This window comes from Salvelinus sp. IW2-2015, linkage group LG27 (assembly GCF_002910315.2).
Source record: "Salvelinus sp. IW2-2015 linkage group LG27, ASM291031v2, whole genome shotgun sequence".
NCBI lineage: Eukaryota > Metazoa > Chordata > Actinopteri > Salmoniformes > Salmonidae > Salvelinus > Salvelinus sp. IW2-2015.
This window is the reverse complement of record NC_036867.1, coordinates 806,391-818,606: the sequence shown is the minus strand read 5'-3', so window position 1 is coordinate 818,606 and position 12,216 is coordinate 806,391. Positions and strand designations below refer to the sequence as shown.

General features: G+C 42.8%; 1 protein-coding gene across 2 annotated transcripts; it reads left to right on the top strand.

Annotated features, from left to right (window-relative positions):
- The first annotated feature begins 1,182 nt into the window (after positions 1-1,182).
- On the top strand, positions 1,183-10,260 carry eif5a (eukaryotic translation initiation factor 5A). Of its 2 annotated transcripts, none has more exons than XM_070435580.1 (5): positions 1,183-1,202; positions 5,195-5,382; positions 6,232-6,336; positions 9,643-9,774; positions 9,878-10,260. In XM_070435580.1, coding segments are annotated over exons 1-5 (495 nt in total). In that variant the 5' UTR covers positions 1,183-1,201; the 3' UTR covers positions 9,947-10,260. The 2 variants fall into 2 exon arrangements, with proteins under 2 accessions (XP_070291681.1, XP_023829228.1); XM_023973460.2 differs by lacking the exon at positions 1,183-1,202 and adding an exon at positions 1,758-1,843.
- The last annotated feature ends 1,956 nt before the right edge of the window (positions 10,261-12,216 follow it).

Below are 12,216 nucleotides of genomic sequence, written 5' to 3'. Positions count from 1 at the left end.
TGTAGTAGTCCAAGGACCTTACATGTTCTGTTTAGAGGTGAATTGGCTCTGGCAGCCAAAACAGCCAAATACTCCATCTAAATGTGAATTGATTCTCAATTGCGGTACAGTCCTAGAAACATAAAATACTCTACTTTCACAAATTCTAAAATATACATTTACTGTACACCAGTGGAGGCTGGTGGGAGGAGTTATAGGAGGATGGGCTCATTGTAATGGCTGGAATGGCATAAAAGGAACGGTATCAAACATAGAAACCACGTTTGACTCCATTGGAGATCTCACTTGTTCATTTAAGGAATGGCCTTAAATTAACAAACTCAGCCCACCAGGGGCACTGGGCTATGCAAGACGAACTCAACCAATCACAAAGAAATACAGATTTATAGCCAAATTGGTAAAAGGCTTCATTGGGGGTTAATGCGTGAATTCTGTGATGGCCCTGTATCTACTCATCTTTTTACACCCCCAGTTCCAGCTGTGTGTGTGCGCAATTTGCTGCCTCTGTCGCTACATTTACAATCCTAAAACATAGCTGCCCCCCTACATGGAATTCTATGGCTAAGCTTCCAACATTCTAATGTCAATGGCAAAATAAAGGTGATTTTGTAAATAATACTTGTAGCCGACGCCATCAAAGTTGGTTATATTATATATCATTTGAAAGGTAATTTCATGACTTTCAGAACCACTTATCAAACAAAGTTTAAAATGTATCAGGTTTTATTTTTTTTGTAGCCGTTTATACAGGTCATTTTGATATGTATCCTAGAGGTCAAAGTCCTTTTGAACTGAAAATTCCAAAAATGTGTCTGGTGGATAGCTGTGAATCTAAGCTTTCCAATTATATATGACTAACGGATTTAAGTGAGCAATAACGTGTTATATACTGACATTGTTTGTCATAGGCTAAAATACCTATGGGAGAAATGAAATTAATAGTGATAACATACAGAAACGTACAATTGCTGCACTGCTATCAGACATTTTCCAACTCTAGGGACATCTATGTTTATAAAAAATCACTATGAGACATCGTCGGCCCAAGTGAGCACGACCGAACCCCCCTGGCTCATGGACTAAAGGCGTGCTAATTATCCATCTTGGTCTCCAAACACCTGTGTGTGAATGGAAGGACGCCGCAAGCGGGTCGTCACTGAAAACAAATACTGTTGGCTGCAACTGCGTTAAAACAGTGTACAGTAAGTGTATATTTTTCATTTGTGAAATTATTTTGATGTGATATGAAAGTAGAGGGCTTWGTTTTTTTAATTGTACCGCAATTGAGAATCGATTCACGTTTAGATGGAGTGTTTGGCCGTAGGAGCCAATTCGTCTCTAAACAGAACATGTAAGGTCCTTGGACTATAAGGAACAAAGTTAAGCTTCTTTAGTCCATTATTGGGCTAGGGACTACTAGAGACATTTTTGGACTACCACTTGAATGGAAACCATATAAATGGCCCTCCCTATAGGCATGGGTTTCCACTTGATAGTAGTCACAGTCAAAACTGACTCGTAAAAATTCATGAAAAAACTAACATTTGCTTTTCGGTCTTGAGGTTAGGCATAACGTTAGCAGTGTGGTTATTTGACTTATTTAACCCTTATTTTACCAGAACTTAACTGAGAACATTCTCAATTACAGTAATGACCTAGGGGAGAGTAAGGGGGATGCATGAGCCAATTGGAAGGTTAGTGTTAGGTGTAAAATCACATTACGAGAAATTGTATAAATAGGCGGGGTTTAAGACTTGTGGCTGTGGTAACTTGTGACGACCCTACGGATGCCGCAGTAAAATTGGTCGCGCTTGCGCAGTCCCGTTCCTCTTTTTCCTGGAAGGTAAGCGTTGCATGGCGCGTGCTTCTGTTCACGGGGCAAAACATACAACTTTTAGTAGTTTGTCAGTTTATTTTTGACTGGTCATATTCGTTTTAGGTTTTGGTAGTCGAAAGAGAAGTGAAAAGGTCGAAATTAAGTTTGTTTGCTGAGTGTAGGTGCTCTCAGCGATAGGGTGTGGGTCCCATGTTTCACGTTTCTGTATCCACGGCTCTAATGAAAAAGAGGCATGAGGCCTTCCGCGCGCTTGTTGGAAGTTGTTAGTCATGTCTTGCTAGACATACTAGCCTAGCCAGCTAGCCAAATGTTGACAACTCCGCTAGGAAAGCTAACCATGTTGTAATGTACTTTGACATGATACTTAACATGCATATAGTTGTGTAATGACTGAAATTGTAACTTTCTGAAAATAACAATTTTTTGTTTAGACAAAACATTGTTTTGGTAATCGCTAGCTAACAGGCTAGGTAACAATGTGTTCGTGATCACTAAAGCTTGCTAGCCATGTCGTAGCTGGCTGGCTACATTTAATGAAAGTTCGTTGTACAAATATGGGAACGTTATCTACATTGGCATGGATTAAATGCCAACTACTTTTAATTACCTGTACGTTGACAAAATGAGCTTTCCGGCAACAGCATGGAATAGTCATGCTAGCTAAAAGCAGCACGCTAAACACTTTCAATCTAGCTAGCCATCTGGCCAGTTGGATGAGTTATCGCTTCTATTTATAAACCAACGAGTCGCTTATTAGTATAACACTCAAATTTGGCATGTATGTCTTTATAATCGGTGTTAGTGTAATCGCCCAACTTGTTCATCAACAGGCATGGTTAATAACTGGTTACCTAGCGTGTTACCGGGCCTGGCCGAATACCTTGTTAGCCTCTTTACTAACCTAGCCAAACTTGTCAGAAGTTGGCTGAACGGTATCGCTGGTACTTGTTTATCATTAGCTAGCTGACGTTAGCGCAGAGGAAGTTGTCTAGCCAACAGGGACAATAAATGTTGTCCGGTCGGTTACGAGCGTTCCGGGCCAGGCCTCTCCGTTATTTACCAGAGCACTGTGATGCGGCAGGTTTATTGCGCGGCGAACTCCGGTTCTGCCTCCCGAGTTTAGGCGCAGGCCAAACTGGGACACGTGGACAGGGCGTGGGGATGTTTAACCAGACGAGGTCGTGCCCTGGTCGACTCTTTTCGTCTGATTTGTGAAATAATTATGTTAAGAGTCACCCATAATATTGTCTGCAAGCTCTCCTCTGGTGCTGGGACGTCCATTCCCAGGTTTTCATCCTCCATATCACGTGTGTCAAACTCAATCCACGGAGGGTCGATTGTTTGCAGGTTTTCGCACCTCGTGCTTGATTGATGAAATAAGGTCACTGATTATTAAGGAACTCCAACTGGTTGTCTTAATTGAAAGGGAAAAGCCAGCAGACACTAGGCCCTCCATGTGATGAGTTTGACACCCCAGCTCCACATGATGTTGGCTATGACGTAGTCCCCACTAGCCATGGGTGGATGGGTTTTGTTTAATCATGAAGTCGATGATACTTAGGAGGATGCGATTTGAAAGGGTCAGGAGCCAAATGCTCAGTAATTTCCACTGACTATTGTTACATTCACTCTAATATACAGTTTTGATTTTAACATGCTTTGCAAAAACTACTAATCCTGGCTATTTACATGGACATGTCTGAAATCAATCAACTTTGATAAATGCAGAAAATCGGCACTCAAAATAAACGTTCTACCACAGCAGCCATGTTAACGGGAAACCTATTTGATTCTGAGTTCGTACATATACAGGTTGTATGTGAACTATCTCTAAGACGGATGCTTCCAATTTTTCATAACTCACTTGTGCATAACACTTTAAGCAGACCGAAAGTGTCATTGCATCAATGCTGTGTAATAAATTGTCAGAACTTTTTTCATTATGTAACCCAATGTTTTTTGTGAATGTGTGCAACAAAAGTTAAGCTTTCACCTTTTGCTACTGTTTCGGTTTAGCCTACGCATATTATTTGATGACATACGTTTTGGATGAATCCAATGTGCGCACCACCCAGAACACACTGCCTCTGCAACACAATACTCCGAAGGCAAACGCAGCACTCAATTGGAAATAAATGTACACTAAACAAAATAATGAACGTAACATGTAAATTGTTTCATGAGCTGAAATGAAAGATCCCAGAAATTTTCCTGGCATACAAAAAGATTTCTCAAATGTTTGGCACAAATTTGTTTACATCCCCATTAGTGAGCATTTCTCCTCTTGTCAAGATAATCCATCCACCTGGCATGTGGCATATCAAGAAGCTGATTAAACGGCATGATCATTACAAAGGTGGACCTTGTGCTGGAGACAATGTCACTCTAAAATGTGCAGGCTTGTCACAACAATGCCACAAATGTGTCAAGTTGGGGGAGTGCAGCAATTGGCATGCTGACTGCAGGAATGTACACCAGAGCTGTTGCCAGATAATTTAATGTTAATTTCTCTACCATAAGCTGCCTCCCAACATTGTTTTAGAGAATTTGGCAGTATATCCATCCGGCCTCACAACTGCAGGCCACGTTTTATGATGTCGTGGAGTTATGGTTTGGGCAGGCTTAAGCTACGGACAACAAACATGATTGCATTTTATTGATGGCAATTTGAATGTACAGAAATACCGTGATGAGATCCTGAGGCCCATTTATATAAAATAAAAATACTCATGAACTGTAACTCACTAAAATCTTTGTAATTTGTTGCATTTTATTTTTGTTCGGTATACTTCTTGTGTACCAAAATGTAATGATGCTGTCTGATCAGTGGTGGCACATACGCAGATCAACTACACTGCTGGAACTCTGATTTAAACTGTTAACATGTCTTAATATTTCAGACTATTGCTCACAAAACCAGGTCTTTTTAAACGGCGTATGCTTCGATTCTGACCGTGCTCCAATTTAGATGCGCAGAGTAAGGCGTTTACATAATTGCCATATACGGCCTACTGCCATAATCAGTTTAATATGGAATAATTAATGTGCGTGTTAACACTCATTGGCCCTTTAGAACTTGCTGTTCTTGAGCTGAGCTATGCGTGAGTAATTTCTCTAGTATTTTAAGTGTTGTGATGTCTTTCAGAATGTCAAGAGTGGACTGAGTTTTGGGGCTGTATAGTCAAAAGTTAAATTTCTCCAGTACAGACCAGTGGATGTATTGCCAGTGCGGTAGCTCAATCGGGGATGTTTTTCCTTATTTAATCGGCGTTTCTGGACTTTACATGCATCATTGAATTCAACTGGCACTGCTGTAGCTGTAATTGCCTGTTCTAACCTATGCATCTTCCCCTGCAGTGCCCCTAATCCATCGCACCATGGCAGACACTGATCTTGACTTCACCATCGGAGAGTCTGGCGCCTCCGCCACCATTCCTATGCAGTGCTCTGCCCTGCGAAAGAACGGCTATGTGGTGTTGAAGGGACGCCCTTGCAAGATCGTGGAAATGTCCACCTCCAAGACAGGAAAGCACGGACACGCCAAGGTAGGGATTGACTGGACATGCATGCAAATACCACACTCTAGGGATGCCCATAGTGGAAATGTCCAGCAGTATTGGGGAATTTGGGTGATCTGACATTGGGTGTACATTTATTATAATTATACCTTTATTTCAACAAGGAACACAGACTGAGACCACGGCCTCTTTTACAGCTGGGCCCTGCGTATACATGTTACACATACAGTTTAGGTACAATGATTAAGAAACTACACAAGACAAACAGATACAGATCACAGATAACACACAAAAATACAGCAGCAGATTATTACATTTACACACAGGTTATTCCCCTAACAGCGCAAGAACCTGCATTACCCGAAACAGTTACAAGCAATACAAATATAAAAAATCCTCCAATAAATGTTTTTGATGGGCAAGGGGGACAAGAGTCTCAAGTTTAAGTTTAGTCTGCAGGCTATTCCATAGGCAAGGAGCGTAACAGGAAAAGTAGCCATACCCAACTCTGTTGAAATCACATGGGCCTCAAGTGTAATCCATGCTTGAAACCTGGTTTTAGGAATTCTAATTCTAATATTGATGAGTGATGATAAATGAGGTAGTTTATGTAGAAGTGCTTTATAGACAAACACGAGAGCATATTCTCGTCTCATGGACAGCGAAGTCCAACCCAGATTTTGATATAAAACAGTGTTGAGTTCTGTAGCCAGCACCCGTAATAGTACATGCGTTGTCCACATCTGTAGTAATTTACCCATTAGTGCTTTGTCTGAATTCTCCAATCATAACTTTTGACTCATCAAATTAGGTTTGACTTAACATGTTATGACAATGCTATTAGTGGTGTTGTAAAACTCTCCGTCCTCTCTTTAGGTTAACATGGTGGGCATTGACATCTTCACCAACAAGAAGTATGAGGACATGTGCCCCTCCACCCACAACATGGACGTGCCCCACATCAAGAGGAATGAGTTCCAGGTCAGTGTGAGCACCCTTCCTGCCCAGTGAAGATTTTCCTATGCCACAAGGGTTCTCTTATCCAACATGTTCTCACATAATTAGAATACCAGTTAACCTCTTGCCTACTAATTCAATAAGGACTTGACTAATTCTATCAGGGCACTACTCTCCTAGAGACTAGCAAATCCACTTAACACTGCAGTCAGTCTGGTGTCAATCCAACCACAGTCTGGGATAATAAGGCTAGAAACTCCCAGAAGACTGCCTGTGTAGTTTTGTATTTGGGCAGGTCAATGGTTTTTCAGCCGGTCAGTGTGTATAGGGACTAGTGAGAACTGCTGTCATCCTTGTCCAGAGATGTACTGCTCTGAAGTAGTTGCTGAGGAATTGGGAAGTTGTTTACCGGTTGGTTACATTATCTGGGGGAAGACCTATGTCACAAAGCAGGATCAAATACGTTGGTATATGAATGCCCTGACTTCTGCAGAGGCCGTATCGCAGTAAATGCTACGCGGCCAATGCAGACGCCGGATTGACCATGCAGCGCCTTTAAGGCATGGTCAATTGGGTGCCTCAGTGCTTCTCACTCGTTCTCTGTACTTAATTTAAACACATATCAAAGTGGAACTGACAGCATTTTAGCTAAAATAAATATTTTTACAAATCTTTTCACATAAACCCCCAGGAAGAATGACAAGCTAACACTTAGATATGGTCATCTTGATAAATTAGAATGTTTGGTTATTATGTATACTAAGGCATTTGTGAAAATTCTATAGCAATGTAGAATGGGAAAGCAGCTGTGCATTTGAACAATTAAGACACTGCAGCAAATAAAACCTAAAATGCACCTGTCTCGTCCAGTACTGGAGTCTATGCAGACCGGTGCACCATAGCCAACCAGAGCTACAGTATACCTTTATGCAAACAAGCCATTTGCTACAGAAGCCTGTCATCATCGTCTTGAACTGGACTGTGTTTACAGGCAGTTGGGCCTGTCATCATTGTTTTGAACTGGACTGTGTGTTTACAGGCAGTAGGGCCCGTCATCATTGTCTTGAACTGGACTGTGTGTTTACAGTCAGTTGGGCCCGTCGTCATTGTCTTGAACTGGACTGTGTGTTTACAGTCAGTTGGGCCCGTCATCATTGTCTTGAACTGGACTGTGTGTTTATGTCAGTTGGGCCCGTCGTCATTGTCTTGACCTGGACTGTGTGTTTACAGGCAGTTGGGCCCGTCGTCATTGTCTTGAACTGGACTGTGTGTTTACAGTCAGTTGGGCCGTCGTCATTGTCTTGAACTGGACTGTGTGTTTACAGTCAGTTGGGCCGTCATCATTGTCTTGAACTGGAACTGTGTGTTTAGTCAGTTGGGCCCGTCGTCATTGTCTTGAACTGGACTGTGTGTTTTACAGTCAGTTGGGCCCGTCATCATTGTCTTGAACTGGACTGTGTGTTTAGTCAGTTGGGCCCGTCGTCATTGTCTGGAACGGACTGTGTGTTTACAGTCAGTTGGCCCGTCATCATTGTCCTGAACTGGACTGTGTGTTTACAGGCAGTTGGGCCCGTCATCATTGTCCTGACTGGACACTGTGTGTTTACAGGCAGTTGGGCCCATCATTGTCCTGAACTGGACTGTGTGTTTACAGGCAGTTGGGCCCGTCATCATTGTCCTGAACTGGACTGTGTGTTTACAGGCAGTTGGGCCCGTCGTCATTGTCCTGAACTGGACTGTGTGTTTACAGGCAGCAGCAACAGCACAACTTTAGATCATTAGAACACATTCACCAAAAGCCACAAAATACACCTGAATGGATTTCTGCAATTATGTAAATACCACCTTAGTCCTCTTACATTTGGCAACTTGACAGTCCTATTGATCAAACAACCATAAAAAGGTAAGCTCTCCCTCTTATGCACACCAACAACAAGATCAACAACTAATGCTAGCCAGAGCAAGATGAGCTAAAATCTAGCGAAGGAACATTAGATCAACCCTGTCAAACTGTTTCTGCTGGTTGGCTGTCAAAATCTGCACTGATAAACGATGGGGAATTGTAGCTTATTCTTCCTTCTGCAGCTTGCCTGCAACCAAGCTAACTGGCTAAAGTTGTCTGGCTTGCTTGCTTGCTACTTCCAGACACATGAGAGAACACCTCACTCTGACCAGTTTACTTGCCGTAGCAGAGCTGGTTAGCTAGGCTGTTTGCATGTTATCTAGAGTGTTCTTGACTGACTTTTTGCCTACCTTTACTAACACCGGTCATATTCAGCCGGTGTTGCGCGTTGGTAAATTAATCATTTATTCTGCGCTCTGAAAAACTAAACTAAGATAGGAGCTGATAGCCTGAGTGAATTTGTCAATGAGAAAGATATGCTAACTGGATAAGTTGTTCAAGTTGTTGCTCACTAACCAAATGACACCTTCATATCTAGCTGTGTATATCCACTGAAAAATGATACAAGGGGGGAAAAGTCAGTCACTCATCCACTCCAATGACATCCTCCTAGCAGCTAGCTAACGTTAGGCTCTGTGTTTTTAGCTTGCTACATAAATAGATATGCTAGCCACGTAATGATTGACTTGTGATCATGGCCCTTGCTAGTTTTATTGTATTGACATTCCCAGCCTTAGTTACATTCATCTGTTTCTGTCCAAAATATTGAGTCATGGAAACTGACAGTGCATCCTGAATAGAGGTAGCAAACAATCTACCAGGCCAGCTGTGATTTACAATCTGATAGCAATATTTTTTGGCACTACCAAGAAATGTATTGGTGAATTATATTAATCATGTATTGAACTGCATCCATCTCTTCTGCCAACAATGCCTTATTGTACATCGTGAAATATAACCTATTTTTAAAACCTCTTTATAAAGTTTTCAGCATAAACTGGGAATTTTAATATTTGACAGATTTTGATTCTGTTTTTTCATATCTGCAAAGTAGTTAACGCTGTCAGTTCCACTTAATGTGACTGTAAATTGTATGTTTGCTCACACTGGCTGACATTGGAGCGTTCCCCTGTGTTAATGCACGATCACCCAGCACTGCACCCAATACCCGTGGCATGAGTGTGAATGGTTCTTGCTACAGAGATCTCCTTGGAGATGGCCGTTCCACCACAGTGACCAGGTCACACACCTGATGTGATGGCTAACAAAACAAATGAACACACACTTCCCAACATGCTCACCTCTCACACCATCGCTTCTTTTTATTTAGCTTATTGCGTTCTGATCTGCACGGTGACTAAAATGGAGACTACCTGGAATGTGCCTTCGTGTGTCCGACTGTAGATGTAACATGCGCTTGTTTCCAGCTGTTGAACATCACGGATGGGTTCATGTCCCTCATGGGTGACAATGGAGACGTGAGGGAGGACCTGCGTGTGCCTGATTCAGACCTGGGCAAGGAGATCGAGCAGAAGTTTGCCGCTTCAGAGGATATCCTGGTGAGTCTGGGGCGGGGTGCATGTTTTGGGTGGTGTGTAAAGCTTGACCAGTTTGTTTTGGTTAGTGGTGGTCTTAGCCTTAATCAATCATATCTGTCTGCAGGTCTCTGTGCTGTCTGCTATGGGGGAGGAGTGTGCTGTGGCCATTAAGCAGATGACCGGTGGCAAATAGAAAGACAGGACTGACCTGCCCAGGCAACAAACTCCACCCACAACCAGTCTCTAGTATTCTTATTGGTTCTTCTGTCACCAAAGCGACGGCCTTCACAGACAACCTCAATCATTCTGTTGTGATTACTCCTTTGTTTTTTCCCCCTCTCGTTTTTTGGTTTCTCTCTCCGACGCTGTCGGACTGTCCCAGCGTTACTGCGGCACGCTCGCTGTGTTGGCTGGCATTCTGCCGGATCACTGAGGTTTTGTTTAGTTCTACATAATCTACTATATAAAGAAAAGTACTTATTGGTGAAATATAGATTCTTTTTTTGACTTCTTCCTCATTCCTGTTTATTTTTGCCTTCGAGATGTTTGTCTTGCCACATACATTCCTGAATGTTTAAAATAATGATGGGATCCAGCTTTTTGTATGATATTTTTTTTATATTCCTTATAATTGAGCTCATCTGATGCCTTTTTAGAGGGAGGGGGGAGCTGTTTGAATGGTGGGAGGAGGGGGGCTTGGGGCCCCTTTTACTGACATTGAACTACGTTAGGGTTGTCCCTCTCTGGCTGCCATACTGCTGCTTCCCAGCATGGCCTCTCTGCTCTGGCTGATCAGACAACTCAGATGCTTTTCTCCCAACCGTGGGAACGCTGGTGGCTAGCACTTAACAAGCAGTCTTAACAGTACCACTCCAGCATTTCAAAACACTTCGATATGAAGAAAGAACATTAGAGAAAATATGCTAAATATGGAACCAAACTTCAGTGATTTCTCTTGTCAATGCCGCTCTGTCTGTTTAGAAAGCCGGAGGGCCCAGTGCGCTTGCCTATCACCATGGCAACCTAGCCCCGCCCTGGGCATCCCATAATAGTCGGAAAGAGTGAGGCGTTGGTGTGGCGGCGTAAGAATGTTCTGGAAGGCATTTTGCAGTGAGGTGTGTGAGGGGCTCGATCGGGGAGGGGGGGTGGAGTTGCAAACTTATTTTGTTCACTCGAGGCCTTTGTCACCTGACTGGAGATGGCAAGAAATAATAAAGTTAAAACAAATAGAAAAAAAGCTTTCTTGGTGGTGGTTCTGTGTTTGTCTTCACACTAGAATGTTTCACTGTCCAACCAATGCCTGATTCTGTTGAAAATAATGACACCGGAATGGATAGGCTTCAGCTTTGGTTGTGGACTCTGCGCTGTCCAAGTATATCATAGTATATCAGTTTGATCCCTGGCAACTGACACATCGGTAACATGACTTCAGCTCCCTCTGCACTGGTCTGAGAATAAGTGATGAATCAGAATGGTGGAAGTTGGAAAAGGAGATGAAGCCTCTGCACTATTGAGTTGCTCATCATCAGTTCTTCACTCCCAGTCTTAAGGGCAGTTCGCTACAGCAGTCTTGAAGCACTTAAACAGGTATAAAACCCAGGCTGTACTTCACAAGTTCTTATAGGATTAAATTAATAGTAATGGAATGAATAGAAAGGACGACTCATTGACTTGAATGGGGATGCCCGTTCTAGTCATTCTAGTTCTATGCATCCTATCCCAATAACTTTTGATAATCTGGCCCCGATACCCAGTGAAGTACACTCACTCCACTGCTTCCTGTCCTTCCAGTCTCATGCCCAAACTGGGAGTACACGGCAAGCTGCAGTAGCAAAGCACTGCAGATATCACCAGTGTTCAGGGCTCAGCTGAGGTTGAATGACTAAGTGAAACTGGCTGGGTTTGAGCCAAGATGAAGGCCTATGGCAGCTAGAGCCACACCCTGCCTGAATGCCTGACACTGCAGTGTGAAGACACCATTCTCTTCACACAACAATCCATATCTCATACACAACTCATCTGCATGCTTGAGTGTGTGTCATCAAGGTTCTCAGAAACCAGGACAATGAGTCGGATCAGCCTTAACACTAAACTAGTACAAACACTCGGCCAGTTTATTAAGTACACCACCCTGTTCATGAAAATGGATCACTCCTACAATGAGTCATGTGGCCATGGCTTGCTATATAAAGCAGGCAGGCATCAAGGCATTCAATTACTGTTCTATATAATAGAATGGGCAAACAAGCGGCCGACAAACATAACTGCGCAGTACAACAGTGTTGTGCAGAACGTCATCTCGAAACGCACAACTTGTTGATCCTTTTCACGGGTGGGATATTACAACAGACAAGCCTACAGGGTTCCACTGCTATCAGCTAAAAACAAGAATCTGCTCAAGTGGGTATGCCATCACCAACACTGGACAACTGAGTGGAATAACATCGCCTGGAACATGACAGC